The sequence below is a fragment of the Phyllopteryx taeniolatus genome, chromosome 6 (genome assembly GCF_024500385.1).
Source record: "Phyllopteryx taeniolatus isolate TA_2022b chromosome 6, UOR_Ptae_1.2, whole genome shotgun sequence".
NCBI classification, from domain to species: Eukaryota; Metazoa; Chordata; class Actinopteri; order Syngnathiformes; family Syngnathidae; genus Phyllopteryx; species Phyllopteryx taeniolatus.
The window spans coordinates 20,863,175-20,878,924 of record NC_084507.1 but is presented as its reverse complement, the minus strand read 5'-3'; the positions used below and the strand labels follow the sequence as shown (position 1 = coordinate 20,878,924).

The following is a 15,750-nucleotide window of genomic DNA, read 5'->3' as shown; positions in this document are numbered from 1 at the left end:
TACAGTCTTTCTCCAGCCATCAGAGTGCTTCCACCTCTTTTATTAAAATATAATTCTCCATCGTCAGCACTAGGGTACCTCCACCTATTAAATTCAAAATATAAGAAAAAAATAACATATACTGTACAAAAACATAATAACAAAAAATTCAAGCAGTGAGTCTTAAATAAAACACATTTTACCCAACTTTTATGATTAAATCCAATAAACAACAAATAATTTTCAAAAAGGTTTCATGGGTTTCAATTGACCAAAATTGGCCACAATAGATTGAACGGTACAATTTGATGTAAACAGTATAGTATTTATATATTCAAAGAGTTGCAATTGAAAATTACAAAACCCGACAAAAATCCACACCCTTTTGAACTTTCATTACATTTGTATTAACACCTCTAAAATGGGTTAAAAGAAGAAAGCAAGGTGAACACTGACACAGAAGGCCATCATAGAGTCCAAAGGGTGAACTATGAATCAAATTTTTGTGCCTCTGAATTTTATTTTGACCATTTAAAGCACTTTCTTAATCCTCACTATAATATTTAAAAAAAACAATGAATGTGAACGTGAGTGTGAAGTTGTTTGGGTGTACTATATGTGCCCTGCATTTGACTGGTGACCACTCCAGGATGTACCCCACTTCTCACCCAATGTCATTTTAGCGACCTTAATGAGAACACACGCTATAGAAAATGGATGAAACTTTATCAATGAAACAAATGACACTCCCATACAAATGAAATAGAACATCAATATTTTAATTATGACAGAAATCTGCAAAGATCAATGCTTTGAAAATACATACATACTGAGTTGTCACTCTATCTCAATACAATGAAATGAGCTACATATAGGGAACACAATATTAGCATTAAAAAAAATATGACTAAGGCAAGAGAAATTTCATCTCACAGGACCAAACTGCTGATTTGGTTCGGTCTTATTTCTGATTGCATTATTGCATCATTTACAGTCCACATCAACTTCTGGGCATAAAATTCAAATGTAACAAATATATCTTGTTGGGACTAATTAAACTGAACACCTGAGACATTGAACTAGTAGTTAAAGAAAAAAATCAAAAAGTGGACTCTTTGGAAATAAAATATTAATTCTTCATTTAACATATGAGTGATTGCCGAGAATGTTTAAAGGAGTGGTTGCACATTTAGTTACTAATGATGAAACCACACATCCATTCTTAAGCTGCTTATATTTTGCGTCATAACTTTATAAAACAACAAAACAGAAAGACGTCTCACCATTTTGACACGAAAAGATTCAAGTTTTTAAGAGAGTAAGCAACGTTTCAAACATTTCATCTAAGCAAAGCGACACAGGAGGTTTAGATTTAGAACAAAAACATTTTGGAATCATCTATTCGTAAAAATATTACAAACTGGATTTATTTGATCAAAAACAAAATCTTAAATTGTGATATTCCTGTTTCTCCAATTCCAAAACACATTACAAATAAGTTTCCTTATTGTTACTAGTAGATAAGTAACTACTATTTTTTTCTATTTTCATTGCTTGTTAATGCGTCAGGAATGGTTAACTTGGACATGGCATGTGATGCATGTGATTGCGTAGCGTGACAGAAAACAAGACAAGGTGCACTCATATTTTCTGCTCTTACAAGTTGACTTCAGAATATTTACAGATTACAGGAGACATATTATGCAAAACTGATTTCATGTTTTGTATTCAAATATTTATGTGTCTGTAGTGACTGTCCAACCATCAGTTGTGAAATTAAACAACCAGGTCCATTTTGAGTTATCTAATTAATTCTAAAAATGTGTCTGTGGGCGAGCCATTTTGAATTTTGCCAAACCGTGACATTACAGTGGGGCTAATTTATCATGTCACCCCACACAGTTTCTCATCCAATGATTTAGCAGCTGGGGTGGACCAAGTTCCAGCGCTAAAGAACCGGTGTCAGCATAGAGTAGCGTTAGACAATTGTTACCAGCACCATAGCAATGTTGGGCTACGCTGTTGACATGGGTGTGGAGGGCTATTTGGCAAGGTCAAGTGTAATTCAGTGGCTTGGCGATGGTGCAAGTGAATCTCTATGAGCGTTCGCTTTCAAGACTTAACGCTTGAAAACGCTTTTAAATCGTGGGGGGGGGGGGACAAAAAACAAAACAAAAAAACATCCATAATATGTCCCCTCTAAGTGGAAAGGTGATTATTTATTTCCTGAGTGGCTGGCCTCAGCTGGCTTCAGTAGTACAAAGAGAGGAAGTCAAGCCCGCTGTGGGAGACAAGAGCACCTCCTCATGAGTAAAATGTTTGACCTTTCAAGGCGCACATAAAGTACAGAAACAAATGTAATCATTCCGCGGTGGTGGCCTCCATGTTGAGTTTCTCTGTCTCCGCGGGAGCCTCCTGGTCCACCTCTGTCGGTCGCACGCCGTTAGAAGTCTGCGCCTCCCCCCCTTTGGTGAAGGGATTCCCGTACGTCCTCCAAAATAAGAAAAGGTCACACCCGAACGCCAACGTCGCCAGGAAGCCAAATGCCTGCCAGAGGAAACGTTTCAAAACATGAAAAAGAAGTACGGTAGGACAGGACGAAGGAGGCGAGAATGCAATAAGGTAGTGAGTGAAATAAGGTAGTAGGGGAAGACATGAGTAGGAAGGATGGAATGAAAAGAAGAGGTAGGGAAGGAAATGTGGGTGTCAGGGTTGAAAGAAGGAAGTAGCAAAATATATCAGGGGGTAGGGAATGATGGATGGAGTGAAGGAAACAACAAGGTAGGAAATGAAAGAAGGTTGTAAGGAAGGAAATAGCAAACCATCTCTCAACCACTAATCTACAAATTGGACCAGCTGGGGCTCAACACTTTGTTGTGCAACTGGCTGGTGGACTTTCTGACAGGGAGACCGCAGGGAGTATGGGTTAGCAGCAACACATTCAGCACCATCACTCTTAACACAGGGGCCCCTCAAGGTTGTGTGTTGAGTCCCCTCCTCGTCACCCTGCTACATACAGCTCAAACCTCTTCATCAAGTTTGCAGATGACACAACTGCGGTGGGTTTCATCAGCAACGGCGACGAGACAGACTACAGGAGTGAGGTGAGCCACCTGGCCGGGTGCTGCACGGAGAACAATCTCTCCATAAATGTGGGGGAAAAAACAAGGAGATTGTTGTGGACTTCAAGAGAGTGCACTCCCAGTGTGCTCCCCTGAAAATTAACTGTGCTGCGGTGGAGAGAGTGCACATCACCGAGGACCTCTCCTGGACCAGCAACACCTCATCACTGGCCAAGAAAGCTCACCACCGTCACTACTTCCTGCGCAAGCTGAGAAGAGCCAGAGCCCCGACCCCCATCATGTGCTCGTTCTACAGAGGGGCCATAGAGAAAATCCTGACAAACTGCATCAATGTGTGGTACGGAGCCTGCACCGCATCCTGTCGCAAGACTCTCCATCGCATAGTGAGGGCCGCTGTGAAGATCATTGGAACCTCTCTTCCCTCCCTGCAGGGCATTTACAGCACCCGCCTCACCCGCAAAGCCCTCCGCATAGCGGGGGATGCCACCGATCCATCACACAGCCTCTTCAGTCGGCTGCCATCAGGGAGGAGACTGCGGAGTCTGCGGGCCAGGACGAGCCGACTCAAAGACAGTTTTAGTCATCAGGCTGTCAGGAATCTGAACTCTCTGGCCGCTCTGCCCACCTGAACTCTGAAGCCCCACAAACATGCGCGCGCGCACGCACGCACGCACACCAGACTCAGGGTCGCACCAGCCACTTTAGCAGCATTGGGGTTTTGTCATCAAATTGATGTCTTATTTGCCTTGGTTCTCTGACCTTGACTATGTTGCACACGACACCTGATCTTTGATATTTGCAAATTCAATTAATACTTTTTATACTGGATATAGAATAGTTTTATTAAGCTTTTTATAGCTTAATAAAACCTTGAGTACCGTAATTTCAATCCTCTGTATGTGTTACGCATATTGAATAACTGACAATAAAAGCACCTTGTACCTTGAAACCAGGAGGTAAGGTAGGAAAAAAAAGGGAATAGGCAAGGAGAGAAGGAGGTAAGGAAGGACACAAAAAGGTGGATAAAGAAAAAGAAGTAGGAAAGCACTGAAGGAGGACGGAAACTAAAATTTAGTGAGTGAGAAGGTTGGGAGTGGTAGATAGAAATAGGGAAGGGTAGAAGGAGGTGCTGAAGGACACACGGAGGTAGGTAATAGAAAAAAGTAGGGAAGGCAACAAGAGGGTAAGTAAATAAAGAAGGAAAATAGTAGGTCAGAAAGGAAGTCGAAAAAAATCAGGAAGTAGGGAAGGTAACAAGAAGGTAGGTAAGGACAAGGATGCAATGAATTAAATAATAGGAAAGGTTGGAGTGAAAGAAGTAGGGAAGGAAAGAATGAATTGTTAAGGAAAGAAGGGTTTCCTCCTCACCACAGAGCTTTTCTCCAGAGAAGTGCCGCTGTTGATGGTCGCAAACACAATGGAGGCGATGAGGAAAAAGCAGGCGATGACCATTGTGTACACAAAGTCCTGCAACACAACAACAGTGACAAGAATCATCATCATCCCATATGTGTGTGTGTGTGTGTGTATATATATATATCTCAAATTATGCCACAGCAGTAGCCATACAACTAGTGCAAAGGGAAAGTATCATAGTGACTATGATATATAATGACATACTGATGAATAATACACCCAGAACGTACGTATTGTGCATGCAAAAAAAAAAAAAAAAAAAGTTAATATGAAGGTACGTATGCATAATATTGCATATTGAAGTCAGTTTGAACACAGTCATGAACATAAATGGTATATATTAATATGCATAATACTGGTTATACATGTGAAATACGTATAGATTATTGCAATGTCCACAGTATTTTCCTCATACCCATTGGGGAATTGTTATATAAGTAAATATGAAACCATATCAAAATGATTTCAACCACTGTTTCCAGCAGCAAGGCTAAATAAGTCTGTTTGCGAGCTGCTTTGCTACTGCAGAGTGTCATAAATGGTTTATTAAAAAAATAAAAGATAAAAAAAAATACAAAAAAAACCACACCAATTGCTATTTGTATAAGACGTAGACAATGAAAAAAAATGAAATATATGCACTTATTCAATGCCAATATTTTCAATAATGTATACACGCTAATTCAATGCAAATATTCATAATATACTGTATGCACTAATCCAAAGCAAATATTTGGAATATGTGCACGAAATGTAAACCAAGGCCAAGAAAATAATACAATGTGCTTCATCAGGGAGTTGCCGAGTGAGCATTTTGTCCTTGAACACTTCCTCTTCTGACAGCGAGGTCGTCGTTGTGGTCACATGATGTTTGAATGGGTTGTCACATTTGTGCCATTGATAAAACATTTGGTATTTCCTCCTTGGAAGAACTTTCTGCAATGTCGAGTGATATCTTTTAATGGCTATTGACTAATTGGCTTTATTACTAGTGAATCCCAACCATTGTGCCGCAGCACAATTATTATTCATTTACGGCAAAATAATGTAGCTTTGTTCATCCATCTATGTTAATGACATATAGTGACAGGCAGAACATTTAAATGCTCTTTCACTAGATTGCAAAGGGTATCAAATTAACCTGTGTATCCAGAGGTTGCCATTCACAAAAACTACATTTGAGAGGAAATTGAGATTATGTAATTGGTTCCATTAAAATGCCATTGATCTGTTTCAGTTCCCCAAAAATCACCACCATTTTTCTGTGCTTTTGCTACAGAAAATGAGACTATTTCACCAAAAAAATAATTAAAGAGAATTTAAATAAATGAACAAATTTTATAAAGTGTAATTACAGACTGTAGGTTTTGTGTATTGGGTGTGTGCCTTTAAGGGGTGTAGCCTAGTGAGTGACGACAGCAATTGGACTCACTACTTGCGAGTATTCTCATTTTGTATTTGAATGTTTGTCCAGTTTAAAAAAAAAAAAGAGCATCAGCGACTATGGCTCTCCTTGCCCAGATGCGAGGGCATTACAGTACCTCAATTGCTCCATCATTATCTTACTTCGGGCGAGCGGCAGCTTATCCGATGCTTGCTCATTCTGCAAATTTTGGCTCACAAGAAAAGAAACGGAAAATAAATAAATTAAAATCAACGAAGCGACTCGTAAGTTGGGGCACTTATTAGTCTTACATTATCACTGTATATAGTTTTTGTGACATAAATCAAAAATATGAAATAAAGGATGGAAAACACTACATTATTTTGTCATTGCATGTATAATTCCTTTCTATTCAATTCCTAAACACACTTTTTTTTTTTACGTTGTACGTGCTACCACTAATCAAAATGGTTCGAACCTGAATTTGCTAAAATGCTGTTCAAACTACCATGTCATCAACATGAAGCATAATTAATTAATTAATTAATTTCAGGCACCAGCACAGGGTAATATTGCCCAAGATGACGCCCCCTGATAGTGATGGAGACTGATTAATTATTCAGTTTAATTCTTATTTCACAAATGTAATACTAACCAGCATACTGTGCTTGTATTAGCAGTGGCCCATACAATGTATTCTTGGAGGGGGGGGGGGACTTAAAAAAGAAGTTTAGTTCTCCTTTAACTGTAACAGTGATACAATTTGCTCCTTGAGACAAACAAACAACAAAAGACAAACTCACAGCTCATGAAATTATTTCGCCATTTCAACATCAGAATCACAATCAGCTTTATGGCCAAGTATGTTACAAGACACACAAGGAATTTGGCTCCGGTAGTTAGAGCCACTCTAGTATGACAACAAAAAGCCACTATGACAAAATGTACATTTAGGACATTAAAACAAACAAGTGTGGAGAGTCACTGAGCAATGCAAGTGTACCACTAGTGTGGTGATGCTGACATAGTGGCAATAAATGATGCAGTCCTTAAGCAATTTAGAGCAATTTAAAGTGACTAAGAGTGCAATGATTTGGTACAGTGACAATTGTCTAAATGGAGCAGAGTTCTCAGACAAATAAATGGGCAGTAGTAATCAACAACAATATGCAAATAATGCAGCATGATAAAACAGTGAGTGCACGAATAATGTAGAAGGGTCCCGACAGAGATGTGCAAAATGGCAGCTGTTACAATGAAATTGTAAGTCAACTTTTTAAGAAGTTAATGGGAAGAGGGAAGAAGCTGTTGGAATGTCTGCTAATTTTAGTTTGCATTGTTTGATAGCACCTACCTGAGAGAAGGAACTGGAATAGGTGGTGACCAGGATGTGGAGGGTCCAAGAGGATTTTGCATGCCCTTGTCTTAGTCCAGGCAGGGTGTAAGTCCTCAAGAGTGGGTAGGTGGGTACCAATATTTTTTCGGCAGCCAAGAGTTTCCTTTGCAGTCGGAGTTTGTCCTTTTTTTGCGGCAGCACCAAACCAGACTGTTTCGATGACTGCTGTGTAGAACTGCCTCAACAGCTCCTGTGGCAGGCCGTGCTTCCTCAGAAGCCTCAGGAAGTACATCTTCTGCTGGGACTTTTTCAGGATGGAGTTGATGTTGGTCTCCCACTTCAGGTCCTGAGAGATTGTAATTCCTAGGAACTTGAAGGTCTCAATGGTTGACGTAGGACAGTGGGACAGCGTGAGGGGCAGCTGTGGCGAAGCATAGTTCCTGAAGTCCACGATCATCTCTCACATCTTGAGCGTGTTGAGCTCCATGTTGTGTTGGCCACACCACAGCTCAAGCTCCTCCACTTCCTGTCGATACGCAAACTCGTCACGGTCTTTGATGAGGCCGATGACTGTGGCGTTGTCTGCAAACTTCAGGTGGTTGACAGCCGGATGCACTGAGGTGCAGTCGTTTGTGTAGAGAGAGAAGACACATCCTTGGAGGGCCCCAGTGCTGACAGTGTGTGTGGATAAGGTGGTGTCTCCCAGCCTCACCTGCTGTGACCTGCTCAACAGGAAGCTGTAAATCCACTGGCAGATAAGTGAGACATTGAGCTGGAGGAGCTTGGAGGGGAGGAGTTTGGGAATGATGATGTTGAACTCATGAAATCATTTAAGCGAATAACGCAAAGAATGTTTCTGTAGGGCGCAATGTATGTGTTGTTGGTTTTTGGGCAGTTAAAAATTGAAATGGCGGCAGTTGTGTGTCGACTCCCATACATTGTTATTTTATTTGATGTTCTGATTTAAATTTTTTATTTATTTATTTGTTTTTAAAAATCTGAAGTCACTCACAAGTTACTCTTTACTTGAGTAGTTTTTTCATTGACTACTTTCTTACTCTTACTCAAGTAAATATTTGGATGACTACTTTTTACTTTTACTTGAGTCACATTATTCTAAAGTAACAGTACTCTTACTTGAGTACAATATTTGGCTACTCTACCCACCTCTGTTGGCGGTGAACCACGGCTTGTTGTTATTGAACGTGCGAAATGTCTTTGTTGGTACACACACGTAGTCACAGAAGCTGATGTAGGATGTAATAGTGCCGGAATATTCATCAAAGCTGTCAATTGAAGTTTCAAAAACACTCCAATCTGTGCAGTCTAAACAGTCTTGAAGTTCCATTTTAGCTTCATTGGTCCACTTCTTCACTGTTGTCACCACAGGCTTTCCACATTTAAGGTTGTTTCTGTATGTTGGTATTAAGTGAATTAAATAGTGATCAGACGAGGCCAAAGCTGCACGGGAAATAGCGCGGTACGAGTCCTTCAGCGTGGTATAGCAGTGGTCTAGAATGTTGTCAATGTGCTGCTTGTATTTAGTGAGTTTGTGGTTGAGTTTTGCTTTGTTAAAGTCCCCAAGAATAATGACGGGTGAATCTGGGTGCTTTTTTTCCAAGTTCATTTACTTGGTTAGCCAGCATTTGCAGTGCGGCGTTCGTGTTAGCCTGTGGGTGGATGTAAACACCGGCGAGTATGAATGAAGCCAACTTGCACGGCAGGTAGAATGATTTAAAGTTCAAAAACAGTTACTCCAAGTCTGGCCTGCAGTGTGTGCTGAGCTCCGTGACATTAGTACATCGTTTTTTGTTGATAAAGAAGCGTATCCCGCCACTTTTGCTTTCCTCGATAGCTTCGTGTCGCAGTCGGGTCAGTGTAGTTGGAAGCCGGGCACCAGTATGGCGCCGTCGGGGATGCGTTCACAAAGCCAAGTCTATGTGAAGCAGAGGGCAGCAGAGCGTGCAAAGTCTTTTCTGGTCTCTGTGAGGAGACGAATCTCGTCCATTTTGTTTGGTCGAGAGCGTAGATTTGCGAGGTGAATCGACGGAAATGGCATTCGAAATCCTTGCTGCCGAAGCTTAACTTGTACTCTGGCATGCTGCCCTCTGGGGCATAGTCTTCTCAATGTGCCATAGAGTGCAGCCGCTTGCTCGTAAGTATCTCAGAGAAAAAAACTTTGTGGATTTGTGAAAGTTGTTGAAATAAGGTTCAGAGTACACTCCCTAATGTTTAGCTAGTCTTCCTCAGTGTAAGTCGCGTAATGTCGAAAGACGAACGAAAAAGACAAAAACAAGCACAACACTGGCATGCGCGTAACAGAGGCGTCCATCCGTGGCACCATCTTGCTTTTTTGTTTGTTTGTTTTTTTAATTCCTACAACTACATGGAGCTTACCAGGCGAGACCAGGAGGTGATTCCCACCCTCTGGTGAAGTGTAGTTGAGAGCAGTACGAGGAGCAGCGTGGTGAAGAGGAATGACGTGCAGCTGACAAACTCAAAGAATTCCAGAGCCACACAGTTGATACAAACCGAGACGACCTCCTCCAGGATGAACGCCACTAGTGACAGCAGCTGGTGAGGTGGCAGGAGGGCGGGATGTTAGACCATAGACAAACAGTATATACTATACATAGACACCTCAAAAGATCTCCGAGTATTTGGCAGATCTTCCCTGTAAAATAATTCAAGACAATGGATTGAACCTCACAATCTACAAGTGCCCAAATCCCTCCCATTCATACGTTTGGGACACAATAACAATATATGTCACTTTTAATCTGATGATTATAAATGTTTAGTCTTTAGGCGGCACGGTGGCCGACTGGTTAGCGCGTCAGCCTCACAGTTCTGAGGAGCGGGGTTCAATCCCCGACCCCGCCTGTGTGGAATTTGCATGTTCTCCCCGTGCCTGCGTGGGTTTTCTCCGGGCACTCCGGTTTCCTCCCACATCCCAAAAACATGCATTAATTGGAAGACTCTAAATTGCCCGTAGGTGTGACTGTGAGTGCGAATGGTTGTTTGTTTGTATTTGCCCTGCGATTGGCTGGCAACCAGTTCAGGGTGTACCCCGCCTCCTGTCCGATGATAGCTGGGATAGGCTCCAGCAGGCCCCCGACCCTAGTGAGGAGAAGCGGCTCAGAAAATGGATGGATGTTTAGGATATACCTTAGGTGAGCACCATACCAACAAGATAGGGTTTTGGTCCCAGGTAGCAGTTCTGAGCGTAGGTTCTAGTCTTAAGAGAACAGAGTACTACTGACAAAAGGTACTAGTTATGAGAGAAGGTTCTTAGTCCCAAAATAAGCCCCAAGAGGAGGTTTTAGTCCCAAGTAAAAGGTTCTCGTCCCGAGATATCGTGCTCGTCCCAAAGGAAAGGTGCTAGCCCAGAGAGAATGTTTTAGTCCTGAGAGAAGGTACCTGTCCCAAGCGAAGGTTCTAGTCCCAAGAGAAAGTTCTCAGCCCAACAGAAGAGAGAGAGAGAGAGCGAGAGAGAGAAATCGCCTTGGAGCAAAGACACTTCAAAAACTTTCGTTCCTCAATAAAAATGCGTAAATTAAGCCATTTTTAGTCTTTCATTTCGTATGATTGAACACTTAAGTAGACAAAATTCCATACAGAAGTTAAAAATTTTAACTGAATTTTATTACAGACGAATTTGCTATATTTTACATACCAACTAATTTTAGCATTTACTCAAGGTTTTAAGCAAATTTTAAACTGCTCTCATAAACAACTCAGCAAACAAATTGAGCAAATGAAATTATGAGATCATATTTTGAGTAAAGGACTAGCGATTAAATATTATTTCACAGGCTGATGTTGCATTTGCAGCATGTAAGCTTTTCCTTCTTATTTTCATTTTATTTACCTTCAATGATTTTAGAACTACTGCAGGAGGTCACTGTTGAGTGACCAACACAGTGTCAATACAGTGCCGACACAGTTTGTGTCGTGTGTTAATACACTCCTTGAGGTATCATCATCCCATTACTAGTTTCTAGTCCTGAAATAATGTTCTTGTCTCGAGAGTAGGTTCTAGTCCCGATAAAAAGAACTCATCCAAAGCAAAGGTTCTAGTACAGAGAGGAGGTTCTAGTCCCGAGATAATATTATAGTTTAATTCCAAAAGATTTTAGTCCCAAGAGAAGATGCTAGTCACGAGACAAGGTTCTCATTATGAGAGAAGGTTCAAGTCCCAAGAGAAGAGGCTCATCTAAAGCAAAGGTTCAAGTCCCGAGAGAAGAGGCTCACCCAAAGTGAAGGTTCTAGTCCCAAGTGAAGGTTCTAGTCCCGAAGTAAGGGTTCCATCCCAAGAGACGTTTCTTGTGCCTAGAGAAGGTTCTAGTCCCAAGATAAATTTCTGGTCCTGAGAAGGTTCTATTCCTGAAAGAAAGTAGTGGTCCAGAGAGAAGGTTGTATCCCCGAGAAAGGTAAAATATGTGTCCTGGCTCAATATAGTTTGGGAAACACTGGGTTAGACAAGCAGACCTGGAAGTCTTTCACACACACGCAAACATGTAAAAAAAACTTTCGTAACTTCTGATTGAAACATGAGGAGAACACACTGGAGTTGCTTCCCGCCTTCCGGGCTAATCATTGCAATAGCCGAGTGGCGATGTGCTAACGGAGATTTGTGCTAACGGAGATGTGCTAACGGCAGCTCTTTCACTTCCCGTTGGGCACTTCCTGGTGAGAGGCCACAGGAGGAAGGGCAAGTCATGGCAAGGGCCACTGAAACCGCACTTCAGTTTTTTCTGTCGGCTCTTCCAAGCAATTTGACATTTGTGCGGATGAAACTGTACCTTCTCGACATCCTCAAAAACTCCATTCACCCTTCTCGAAGACCTCACAACAACACCCTACCATCCAGAAGTCCTCACACATGATAGAGAACCTTCTAGAAGCCCCCACATACTATACCGAAGATTCTAGATGTGCTCACATGCTACATTGAACCTTCTAGACGTCCTCATTCCCAACACAAAAGCTGTAAAAGTCCTAACACACTACATAGAACCTTATAAAAATCCTCACACTACACAGAACATTCTAAAAGCCCTTCAAGAAGTCTGTACCCGCGACACTGAACCCTCTAAAAAGTCCTCACATACTACATATAACTTTCTAGAAGTCCTCACACACACACACACAACACTGCACCTTCTAGAAGTCCGCACATGATACACTGAACCTGTCAGAAAACCTCACATACTACACTGAGGACTAGAAGTCCTCACATACTACACAGAATCTTATCGAAGTCCTCACACAATACAATGGACCTTCTAGAAGTCTTCCAACACGACAAGCACTGTGGATGTGTCTTCCTGATGACATCACTTGTAAGGACCAATCAGCTACAGTCGGCTCACCACTTCCAGGATTTTGACGAAGAAGCGCACTTTGTCCAGATACTGTGACGGCACCAGGAAACAGGCAGCGTTCGGGTTTGGCATGGTCGTCGAGGCGTAAACTTCATCTGGGGCCATGATGAAACTGAGAGAAATGGCACAGATACAGCCACACAGACACACACACAAAGACACACCGTCAACAGGCCATTTTCAGGCCACTTTCACAGAAATACATTTAAAAAAAAAAAAAATATTATACAATGGAACAATTCAAGTCATACTATTTGGATTGGAAGTGCACTCACAGAAAACATTTGTATTATATATACTAAATCTAAGTAAATATTTAAAGTTTTTGCACCACAATATGGCAAATATTTGTAATATATGTACTAAATCAAAGCAAATATTAAATTTTTTTGCACTAAAGCAGATTTATAAAGTATGTACTCAATCAATGCAGTTATTTATAATTAGCCAGCATCTTTGTGGAATTAAAAAAAATTGAATGAGCACTTCAAACGCCTCTGGAATCTACCAAAACAAATTAATTCATGACAACAACGGATTAATAAAGCAGGACCTACTCTACTGACCACACTGCTCTTCTCATTAAAAATTGTTACATTTGTGCTATTTCAGCAGACATTTTAAGGCAAGTGACATGTTTGAAACATCAAAATAACTTTGAAGCATCAACTTGGAGAACCCCTCGGACTTTTAGCCTACACGAGCTTATTGGTGGATATTTTTAACTGCAACTTATCAGTCAATCGGAGAGGAGGTTCCCTGAGTAGCAGACGAAAGGTTCGAGCAGGTATGTTGAGAAACCATTTACGGATACTGTTTTAATCTAATTTGAAGGTGTTTTTTTTATTTTATACAGGCAATATCACACAAAAATGTTCCCCAAAAAGGCAATTTTTTCCAACAAAAAAATCATTTTCTCTGGAAACCATCATCCAATTTTCTAATTTTTGTTGTGCTTTGTGCTCATGTTAAAGTGGTCATTCCAACCAGACTCATTATGTGGACAGACTGTAATTTTTGATCAATCTTGTCATGTTGCCATTATAATATATGCACTAAACCAATGCAAATATTTATAATGTCTGCACTAAATCCATGTGAATATTTGACATATATGTAAAGCAAATATTTGCAATATAGGCACTAGATCAAGGCAAATATTTGTAAAATATGCACAAAAGCAATGCAAATATTTATATGCACTAAACTGCCACAGATGTTTGTATTATATGCAAAAATGCAAGCAAAGGCAAAATAATTAGTTAATAGAAGGACATTCTCAAATGACGAAGAAGAATATACGCGCCAGGTGACGTGACTTCGGGTACTCAGATTTAAAAGCAGTGGTTAAAGGAGGGGTTAACTTCTTTTTTTCCTTGTACCATAGTTTGTTTAAATGCTAATCTATTTCCATGATTTTCTATTGGCAAAATATTTTCTAGCCAACGAAAGTGGATTGTTGTCCAGAGAGAGCCCCATAATTTCCCACACAGGAAAATAGCATTATATTTATGCATGTTGTTTAGCTTTTATATAAATTCTTCCTCCTGATGATGATGTAATATTTGAGTCATCAGAAGCTAATACATGACTATACAAATCATCTGATTTACTTTAATGTTGTCTTAATACTGTATAACATAGTGTGACAGCTGACCTAATTTCAAATCGTAATAGCCAAACTGCGACTTCCATCACTTCACACATAAACAGAGAAGGTAATTACTAACTTCATTCTGATTAAATAATAAATAAATACATCTTCGTTACACTACAACTAATTGCAGTAAACTTGGATTAATCGATATTTCAAAGTTTGTGTTGACTTGGTTAGCAGCTGCCAAACTAAAGCGTCTACTACTACGACTAAAGTAGTAATAAGATATTACTGAACTGATTTCATTCTGATAACTTTTCGTCATTAGACTACTAATTGTTGCACTAAACTTAAATGAACTCGATAGTTCATTTGGTTGGCAGCTGGAAAAGAAGCTTCTGTGTTGGACAAATAACGCCGAAGTCACTTAATGAGCAAGACATATTTATATACATGAGATGGTGAAAATTAAGACAACAAAAAAATGGGGAATTGTAAAGTTGACCGAATTGTTCATGTAGTTGGGCTGGCACAAAGTAGAAAAAGTACAAGTAAACGTTTATCCTCGCTGACAGTGTGACACTTGTCCCCATGTTCAAACTGTGACCTCTTCACACAAAAATAGCGAAGTTAATACTGATTACGGACTTAATTCTGATTAAAATTCGTCCTTAGACTACTAATCGTTGCACTAAACTTGAATTTCATCCATAGGTCACGTTGGTTAGCAGCTGTTAAAAAAGAATGTTCTTGGACGAACCACGCAGAAGATACTTAAGGACCAAGGTATTTTCATCAGTCTTTGTTGGTGACAATTAAGACAAAAATAAATGGAAAATTATAAAATCTGAATACATTTTAAACGCACTTTGGCACACAATTTTCCGTCTCGGAGTGAAGCGCCACTCGACTTGTTTGTGCGTGGGGTTAAATAAAACCTGCTCAACGTGATCGCAGGGGCAAGTTTGTTCAATATTTGACTTTAATCAACGATTTTAACTCACCGTTCTGTTTTCTTGGTCCGGAAAAAACACAAGTCGTCGTGTTGTTTGCTGCAGAAAACTGTGAGTAGAGCTCAACTTCCGCGTCGACTTTTACTTTCGCCTCAAGCCGAATAGCGGAAACACAAACACAACTTCCTGCCAGCCACGCATTTTCAAATTAAAACAAATTTTGGAGGCCGATAAGCAGAACAACAAGGTCTATCGGTGCCATCTGAGTTTGAATTTGGATATAAGTCGTTGAGTTTTTGACACAGAATTCAATTTCAAACTTAGATGGCACATAAAAACAAAACAGAAGAAAAAAAGCAGGGGTCTCAAACTCGCGGCCATGGGGCCAATTGAGGCCGGCGGAACGATATTTTGCGGCCCGCTACTTGACATCAGAGTTTAATGTTAGTGCGGCTTGTGTGTTTTTTGCCGAATCTATGCCCTGGGCCTTTTTTTCCCCTCACTTATGCGCTACCGTAGCTCAGGCTCATGACAGCATTTGGCGTTTTTTGTCGATAAGTTAGCCAAACCGGTTTCCTCCCGCATCCCCAAAACCTGCACGGGAGGTTAATTGAA

General features: G+C 40.5%; 1 protein-coding gene across 1 annotated transcript; it reads right to left on the bottom strand.

The window, feature by feature from the left end:
* Positions 1–737: 737 nt before the first annotated feature.
* On the bottom strand, positions 738–15,306 carry cmtm6 (CKLF-like MARVEL transmembrane domain containing 6). Its single transcript, XM_061777036.1, has 5 exons — positions 15,187–15,306; positions 12,574–12,697; positions 9,596–9,772; positions 4,431–4,529; positions 738–2,526 (listed from the first exon to the last, which is right to left on the bottom strand). The coding sequence occupies exons 2-5, from the start codon at positions 12,688–12,690 to the stop codon at positions 2,341–2,343; spliced, it is 579 nt and encodes a 192-aa protein (XP_061633020.1). The 5' UTR covers positions 12,691–12,697; positions 15,187–15,306; the 3' UTR covers positions 738–2,340.
* Between the last annotated feature and the right edge of the window lie 444 nt (positions 15,307–15,750).

Coding starts and splice junctions, on each gene's coding strand:
- cmtm6 (XM_061777036.1), bottom strand. CDS start 12,690: ATGGCCCCAGATGAAGTTTACGCCTCGACGACCATGCCAAACCCGAAC. Junction 4,530..9,595: donor TCACCTCCTGGTCTCGCCTG/GTAAGCTCCATG, acceptor GTTGTGTTGCAG/GACTTTGTGTACACAATGGT. Junction 2,527..4,430: donor CTCTGGAGAAAAGCTCTGTG/GTGAGGAGGAAA, acceptor TTCCTCTGGCAG/GCATTTGGCTTCCTGGCGAC.